At 40.3% G+C, this 9,147-nt stretch overlaps 2 protein-coding genes across 2 annotated transcripts; one reads left to right on the forward strand and one right to left on the reverse strand.

Moving 5' to 3' along the window:
* Nucleotides 1-2,623: 2,623 nt before the first annotated feature.
* On the forward strand, nucleotides 2,624-3,262 carry LOC136355672 (uncharacterized). The gene has a single exon (XM_066308500.1). It carries the CDS (start codon nucleotides 2,624-2,626, stop codon nucleotides 3,260-3,262), a length of 639 nt encoding a protein of 212 aa, XP_066164597.1.
* Nucleotides 3,263-3,877: 615 nt separating this feature from the next.
* LOC136355876 (uncharacterized) lies at nucleotides 3,878-5,560 on the reverse strand. Its single transcript, XM_066309057.1, has 2 exons — nucleotides 4,773-5,560; nucleotides 3,878-4,664 (listed from the first exon to the last, which is right to left on the reverse strand). Exons 1-2 carry the CDS (start codon nucleotides 5,516-5,518, stop codon nucleotides 3,974-3,976), a joined length of 1,437 nt encoding a protein of 478 aa, XP_066165154.1. The 5' UTR covers nucleotides 5,519-5,560; the 3' UTR covers nucleotides 3,878-3,973.
* Between the last annotated feature and the right edge of the window lie 3,587 nt (nucleotides 5,561-9,147).

Genomic DNA, 9,147 nt, shown 5'->3' on the forward strand with positions numbered 1-9,147 from the left:
TTTATCCTTTTTTATCCGATATTTGAGTAGGTTTCACTTTCTGTTTCTTTTGTTCACTGGTGGAGAATGAGTTTTTACTCCCGGTTCATAACCCCATGTAGTCCCGGTTGTCGTAACCTCCCTGTAGTCCTGTTTTTCTAACCGGGACTATGAATCCGGGAGTAAAGATCGCTATCTTTAGTCCCGAGTGAAAAAACCGGGAGTAAAAATCCATTACCAACCGGGACTAAAGATAGAGTATCAACACCAACCGGGACTAAAGAGGCTCGATTAGTTGCTACTTTATTCTATTCTTTTCTTCATTGTTTTTAATATATTGATTCACTCTATCTCATCCCAAAATCCCAAATCAATCATCCCGAATAGTCTCCAAATTCTCAAATCAATATCTCTAAATACATCACAAAATCTTAAAAAAATTACATCACAACTTCTACAAAATTCATCACAAATACATCACATATTCACATCACACACAAATCAAATACATCACACACAAATCGTCTCAGATCCGAATCACAGATTCTCAACAAAAAAAAAGAAGAAAAAAAAGAAAGAAGACGAATGGCCCGCCGGCGGCCGGCTGCCGGCGCGCCGCCCGTCGCGTCGACGGCCGCCGCCGCACCGCCCGCCGCGTCGCCAGCGCGCCAGCACACCGCCGCGCCGCCTCGCCCGGCCCTCCGCGCGCCGCGCCGGCCGGCAGCCGCCGCACGCCACCTGCCGCGTCCCCAGCCGCCAGCGCGAGGCCGCCAGCTGCCAGCGCGCCGCCTCGCCCGGCCCTCCGTGCACCGCGCCACCGCGCTGTTGCAAAGGGAGGTGGGGAGGTGGGGAGGAGGGAGGAGGGAGAGGAGGAAAGGAAGGGAGGAGGGAGAGGAAGAGATAAGGGTGGATGAGTTAAAAAAGGAGAGGAGGAGATTGTATTGATCCGATCCGCGTGCAACCACCCCGCTTATGTCGACTTTTTTCCCGGTTGGTAACACCAACCGGGACTAAAAATAGATCTTTAGTCCCGGTTGGTAACATCAATCGGGAGTAAAGTTTATATCGATCTTTTTCTCCGGTTGTTATTATCAACCGGGACTATAAATAGATCTTTAGTCTCGGTTGGTATCAAAAAATTCCTCAGAGCTTTCAAACCGGGACTAAAGATGTTTTTAGTCCTGGTTTTTAATATAACCGGGACTATTGTGAAATCTAGTGGATCGACCAAAGATGGTTTCTCCACCGGTGGTTGCTTGAGGGGAAGCGGACATGGGCTAACGCAAGGCAGATGATGAGTGAAGGCGCACAGCGACGGGTGAAGGTGGCTCGGGACTTTTTTTTTCTTGTCCTTTTTACCATACAATTGGAGCGCTTTTTTTCCGCCCCTTTTACCCTACAATCAGATTTTTTTTTCACTTTTTTTAGACGGACGACGGAAACCTTTTAAATTTTTTAAGTAAGTAGAGATAGAGATAGACAAGAGATAGAGATATGAGGAAGGTATTACCCATAGATATTTAATCTAAAAAAACGGTCTACTAATTTGTGGAAATCAACGTGTATGGATTTTCTTTTCCATACTACGTACAGTACGTACTTTTGCCTTTTTTTGGGCCAACTGTTGGCATCTATATCTTCTCTCGGCATCTATATCTTCTCTCGTATATAGGAGGAAGGTATTACATATACATATACATATTATATGTAATCTACTACTAAAATATTAGTGTACTAAATTAAGTGAAAATCAACTGTGTATAGATCTAATCTAATAGTATAAAATAACGGATCCACTAATATAAGTGAAAATCAACGGTAAAATTAGACGGTTCCACGTGGTGGTTTAGGAGCGTTTACAGGGTACCATGTGGTGGCTTAGAAATATTTATAGGAAGTTTAATGGACTTTTAGTATATAATAGAATAATAGAATAGATAGATAAATAGATGTGAAAGGGCCTATAGCCTAGTGGTTACAAGAGCCTCAGTAGCACCTGAGGTCCTGGGTTCGACTCCCCGTGGGAGCGAATTTTCCAGGAGGTTACAAGAGCTTCAGTAGCACCTGAGGTCCTGGGTTCGACTCCCCGTGGGAGCGAATTTTCCAGGATTTTTCCACCGGCCCAGTCTTCAAAGAATTCTAAAAAAAAAATAGATAGGTAGATACTCTCACACTTCACCCGCGGCCACGCGTGGGTGCTTACTAGTTTTTTTAATAAACTAGCACGTCCTTATTACAGGTTTCGTAGCAGCGACAGTATCTGTTTTTGCAATATGGAGGCACATTGGTTTCTGGCGTGAAATTTGATACATTTCAGTAACTCACCCACAGCTACAAAACTGATTTTTCCATAAACTGGCACGTCCCTATTACAGGTTTCGTAGCAGTGATAGTATCTGTTTTGACACCATGGTTTCTAGCGTGAAATTTAATACCTTTCAGTAACTCACCCACTACTACAAAACTGACTTTTTCAGACGAGCAAAACTGATTTTCGTGTGTGAACCTCCAGCACGTCTGCCCCAAAGGGTCTGCAAAAATCCAATTCTCACTTGGACTCGGCTCAACCTCTAATCACCTTTCTTTAGATCAAAACCTCAACCTCTAATCACCTGATTATAAAAACTCGATTACAATTGAAGGAATGCTAGGGGACGGGATACCGTTGCCCCAATGGGATAGCTTCCCCTCCACCTCTATCAGCTGCAAGAGCACAAGGCACAAGGGCCGAGCCGGTGGTGGAGGGAGAGCGGCGGCGGTGGCCGGAGCTAGAGAGCCGGGGAAGGGGGCGGCGGTGGTGGCCGGAGCGAGGGAGAGAGTGACGGCGGTGGCCGGAGCCGGGGCGCCGGCGGCTGGAGTCAGAGAGCGGAGGGATGAGGCGGCGGCGGTGGCCAGAGCCAGAGAGCCGAGGGAGGGGGCGGTGGCGGTGGCCGGAGCCGGCAGGGGAGGGGGCGGCGACGGTGGCCGGAGCCGGGGGAGGGAGCGGCGGCGGTTGCCGGAGCCGGAGGAGGGAGCAACAACGGTGGCCGGAGCATGGGAAGGAAGGGGCAACGGTGGTGGTAGCCGGATCCAGGGGATGGGAGGGGGCGGTGGTGGTGCGTCGCTGGAGCCGGAGGAGGGAGCGGCGGCGGTGGCCGGAGCTAGGGAGGAAGGGGTGCTGGGGCGGCAGTGGTCGTCAGCGTCAATGTCGGGTGTGTATCGCGTGATACCTGGCTGGTATCGCGTGATTCCTGATAGGTATCACATGATACATCACAAGTATCATCTAATAGGTATCACGTGATACCTGATAAGTATCATCCGATAGCTCGCAAGTATCACCTTATATGTGGCAAGAATCGCATGATACCTGATAGGTATCACCTGATATGTCGCGAGTATCACCTGAAAACTTGGTAGAATCGCCTAATACCTGATATGTATCACCCGATACCGGACCTGATACCTAACCAGGATCATCCCGTTCAAAAATGGGATTCCGTTATATAGCTGCCCCAAACGTGGCAAGGACTAATCCTATACCGATTGACCTAACCCATCGAGCACCAGATAAAAGCGTTAATTGGATTCCTATATTATTATAAATTCTTCAGTTTTGATTACCATCCATTGTAAAACACGTAAGTTACCTATTAGAATTACTACAAATCACAACGATTTTGTTGTGTCAAAACCACCGCACATAACTTAATATATATTTATATTCACCGATTTCCGTAGCAACGCGCATGATATCATCTAGTTATATCTATTTAAATTTTTTGTCCACGTAGAGTAAAATAAAATAAAAATTCGTTTTTAATTAGGATGTGCCTATTTTTTATAGCTGATACTCATATTAGATTTATGCTGATGGTTATAGAATTCAAATACTTTCTGATTTTATTGTCTCTGTCCGCAATCATATAATCAATATATATTCATAACTTGGAATGTTTACTTGAGATTAGAAACAAAAGCCTTACCAAAGAGAATTCCCCAAACAATATACAAGCTAATCTTGACAGAGATTATCTACTGAAATACTAGTTTCAGGCAGCTCATCAACCCAGCACGGTGTATATGGAAATGACTGGCATATGTGTTCATGTTCGGCGAAGTGTTCATAGTGTTTTGGGTATAAGTTACCCAAACATTGAAGTTTTGAGCTTTTCAAATGGTAGGCGAATCCTTTCATTGATCCAGAAGACATAAAGACAACCTCTTTGTAAGGGTGAAATCCAAGAAACGTAAGGTAGTCACCACTATTACGCTCTTCACTGTTGCATTGATTGTCTACAATATCATCATCGTCGGAATGCCATTCAAAATTATTTTCCGTTGGTGCTTCATCGTTTGGAGAATGAAAATGAGAGGGATCATAGTTCTGATTGTATAAATTCCACTCCCCTGGAAACTTTTGGCTATAAAGATGATAGTTAATATCCCTTAAGATCCACGGTCCATAAACTTGTTTGCTACGGTTCAAACGTAGAAGCAGGGGCTTAAGGTTGTTTTGGTGCTCCAATACCCACTTAAACTGGCCACATGATTCATCGAGGACCCAAATCGAAAGGCGACCATCAATTGTAAGTGATGCAAGGTATACCCCTTTCTCTGATTTTCCAACGTAAACATGTGGTCTGCTCTTGTAAACTTCAATGGGATAATGGATTACTTGGTAGCTTCCATCGGAAATGGATATCCTACGAAGAGCAAAAGCACAAGGATTTAAAACAGTAAATAAAGAAAGCAGAATGCAACTTTAAGGAGCTGTAAACTAACTAAAAAATTATTAAGACTAGAGATGAAACCTCATAAGAAAATATGAGTTCACATAGAGCGCTCCACGCCAATAGAAGTTTCCATGGTTATCCAGATGACACTGCCTCTGAGCGTAAGCCACGGTTCCTGCAGAATCTCCTTCTCTGACAAATGATCTCTCCTCCCATCGCTCTGCCGCTGATGAGAAGACATGAAGGATGAGTGGTGATGGTGGCCATTCTGATTCCTTCAAGACAAGATCCGCTATTTCGATACAGTATTGTTCGGAGTTAACAAATGGGATCATAAACACCTCGTAGTGCGGCGATACGATGGGGTCAAAGACGATCAATCCTTGATTGTACAAGAACCAAAAATCCAGCTTGGTAGAGTGGCTGGGTAATGGTGGCAAGCACGCCCACCTCTGAGTGGCCGGGTTAACCACTAGGAGAGAGAAAAGCAAAAATAAGCCGTTGCAGTGGTCCATGATGTCTGGACCTTTTTCAAGAGGAAAGAAGTTGAACACGTCACTAATGGGTGTCGGCGACGGGCGGGAGAAGAAGTCCGGAAACCTAAGGCCCCAGAAGTCGATGAAGATGCCAGCGAGCGACAACGGGAGGAGGTCCGCACGTAGCAGCCGGCGGGAGTCGATGGTGGAACGCCAGTCCGTACAAACACACCGCAACGCGGCCAGGCTGCGGGGTGGCAGGCGCCGGAGGATTTCGGCGAGCACGTCCTCCGGTAGCACCACCTCGACGCCTCTCGCTGCGAGCGGCGCCTCTTCCATGATCTCCATGTTTAATTTGGTGGAACGGGAAGCAACTGCCTTTCCCGGCGTTTTTTTTTTCCTCAATGTCGTCCCTCCCTCTTGATCACACGGATTGCATGATCGACTAGATGGCCTTTATTGTGTACTGGACTCCGATACGGATTGTATTCGAATAATCATGTACGAGTACGTGTACAACTCGGAAATAGCTAGACTCTGCTCCGTTGTTCGTAACGAGTAGTATGGAGTACGTACATCATCGACTTGTGCTGCGCCACGTTGGTCACACGGATTTTTTTTTGGATTGCTTGGTACGTCGTCTGTTACCAGTGTCAGGCTCGAGTCCGCAATTTCGTCCTTGTAATTTTGTTCGGATCAGGATTTCCATGCACCGACCGATTATGTTTCTATCTATACGTAATACCGAGAATATATCTTGGGTGTGTGCAGATTTCTCATGTTTGCCTGTCCGAGTCTGTCGCTTGTCCATTGCGCATGGAGACCTAATCTTAATGACAATCTGACTTAGTTAGGTTATGGAGCCCAGGTTGTGATTAATTAATTAATCTTTCCTAATGTAATTTGGGGTATAAGCAAGACCATTATAGGTTAGGTAATTAATTAACCTTCAAATGTCGTGGTAAATCCAAGTGCAGTATTCCGTTGAAGAGTTTTATGAGTAGCCATTACTTAATATTACGTAACCCGTCCAGTAGTCTAAACGGGTTGCATCTCTATCTTTTCTCTACTATTATGAGTCGGTTTTTAAGTTAGTTCGCTTTTGAAAATATATATCTGTATTTGAGTCGGGTTTTAAGTCCGTTAGCTTTTAGAAATATGGATGGAGTCGTATAAGAAATCTTTATCTCTACTACTATAAAACATAAAGATGTTTTTGTTGGTACTTTTGGTACGCTATTTGTGTTTGAATCGGTTTTTAAGTTCAATCGCTTGTAGAAATACATATCCGTGTTTGAGTCGGTTTTTAATTGTGTTCGTTTTTAGAAATACAAAAGGAGTCATATAGAATTCTCTTTAAAAAAACTTGCATGCTAACTTTAGACGATCGGACCCCTAATTGCGGCTCATGATTTTGTAAAAAATATATCTAAGCGAATTCTTACAGTTAATTTCACTTTAGCTAAACCGTACAACAACAATAAGATTAAAATATCCTTCACCCGTTGCAACGCACGGGCATTTTTCTAGTTTAAAGAAAATACCAAATCAATCTATCAAAAAAAGATTCCCATGTTACCCGGCCGTACGTATCCTCATGGAGCTGTACGTCCGTACATATCCCCTATATGTCTTTTTCCTTTTTCCTTATTGTATATTTTAGATTAGATGAAAAACTAAAAAAAAATCCATGTTAACCATATGTTTTAAGTTCTAAAAGTATATTTTATTTCAAGTTTCACTCTAAACAGCGGATCTCATCGAATCATCCATAATAATAATAAAAAATTAAAATTGTGGATTATATGATTGTATATCACTGAAGAGCATAGTTAAATTGGACTTATATTTTAAAAAATAAAAACAATTTAAATTGTGAGTAGCACTCTAAAAGTTAACTCATTCCATCCTGTGTAATACTCATATATCCAAATGACGTTATTAAATTAATCATGAATGTATTTTCATATATTATATGTTTCTTTATTCATATATTTTTTTAGGAAAATTAACAATCATATATATATATATATATATATATATATATATATATATATATATATATATATATATATATATATATATATATATATATATATATATATATATATATATATATATTTTACAGCATGTGGATGTCCTTTTATCTTTTAGGAATCATTCATTGGATGAGCATATCTAGGACACGCGAAACTGATATATCCAAATGGTGTATCATGAATGTATTTTTATATATTATATGTTTCTTTATTCATATATTTTTTTAGGAAAATTAACAATCATATATATTTTTTTACAGCATGTAGATGTCCTTTTATCTTTTAGGAATTATTTGGTCTATCTCATTGGATGAGCATATCTAGGACACGCGAAACAAAGCATATCATCAGTGTAAGATTAATTAAGTATTATATATATATTACATAACCTGTGCTTATATAAGAAAAAAAATAAAAATGCAAAATCTAGCTATTTATTTATACATACCCCGTGGATATATTTTTTTCAACCATTATATATATTCATGTAATCCCACACTATGTACGTACACAAGAGATGTCATAAAGGAAAAAAAAAGAAGAGTGTGTATACGATCAGCTGCATCGAGTAGTTTTCTCTTTCTTTCTTTCTTTGCAGCTATGAGATTTTTCTAAATTGTGCATATGAGTAGCGACCATTCCTAACGAGGTTGTCGAAGAATCCACGTCGCCGCATCATCACTTCATGCCATCTCACCAATTTTCTTGAAAGTATTTTTTTTACTAATGATATAAAAGGCATTCACGAGCGCATATATAAACGTATGCACATCCATCATATAAATACACATACGCACACCTACACTAAGAGGAACAACTCCGTGCTTAGTATTTGCCAGAAAAAGCATATACATAGTCAATGAAAGTGTCTTATGGAACCACATTATATCTTTTTTTAATTATGTCATTCTCATCTATATAATGTTAATAATTAGCATAAATAATTTTGACAATATAGATTATTCTATCTTATAATACCCATGAACATGCATAGGTGAATCAAATGTAGAATAAAACAAAAAACAAAATAAAAAATATATTAACTCATATGTTTACAAACGATGGTGATAAATGATTTTATATATAACCGGGACAATTCGTACCGTCGTCGTTGTAGTTTAAGGGTGAAATTCATACATTTTCCTTTAAAAAGTCATTTCCACATAAGGATTTATAATAATATTTTAATCAGCACTAAATAAGTAAGGTGCCCGCATATGTGCTATAAACACTCTTAAGTCGTTACATGGCGCTCCTTTAAATGCTCCTATGCCACCACGTGGCATTTTAATAAATTTAAAAAATCACAAAAAATCTGAGAATAAGCAAAACATCCATCTGTCGATTTTCACTAATATGCAGTGGGCCCATTGTTTTCTATCATTAGATTTATTTATCAAATAGATAAGGATGAAAAAAAAAGGCCTACATATCTCAAACCTCTCCCGTACTTACCCCGACCAGTATGTACCTCCCCAGTCCAACCAATTTTCCTTCTCTCATGTTTTTCTCCTAATTTCCTCAATTTGTTAGATGGAAATAATATTTTATAACCCATTATTTTCTATCATTAGATTTGTTTATCAAATAGAAAAAGATAAGAAAACAAGCCCCGCATATCCACCCCTCCCATTCAGTACGTACATGCCTCCCCACCTATTTTCTTTCTCTCCTATTTTTCTCTTTTAGTTAGATGGAAAAAATATTTTATGAAAACTAATTTTAAACAACTATATTATCTAAATCATATAGCTACTTTTTTATTGGTGCACACCATTAGATTATTTACTATAAAATTTAAAACTGAAGATCCAAGTTATTATTAAAGAAATTCATTACTTTGTGTCATATATATTCTATGGACTAACTATTGTTCACCGATTCATACATTTTGAAGAAAATATCAAATAGATTTTTAAACCTTCTGATTAATAACAT

This window comes from Oryza sativa, chromosome 3 (assembly GCF_034140825.1).
Source record: "Oryza sativa Japonica Group chromosome 3, ASM3414082v1".
NCBI lineage: Eukaryota > Viridiplantae > Streptophyta > Magnoliopsida > Poales > Poaceae > Oryza > Oryza sativa.

Excerpts from the sequence above, each read along its gene's own strand:
- LOC136355672 (XM_066308500.1), top strand. The coding sequence starts at position 2,624 with ATGCTAGGGGACGGGATACCGTTGCCCCAATGGGATAGCTTCCCCTCC.
- LOC136355876 (XM_066309057.1), bottom strand. The coding sequence starts at position 5,518 with ATGGAGATCATGGAAGAGGCGCCGCTCGCAGCGAGAGGCGTCGAGGTG. Across the intron at positions 4,665-4,772 it reads AACTCATATTTTCTTATGAG|GATATCCATTTCCGATGGAA; the intron begins GTTTCATCTCTA and ends TGCTCTTCGTAG.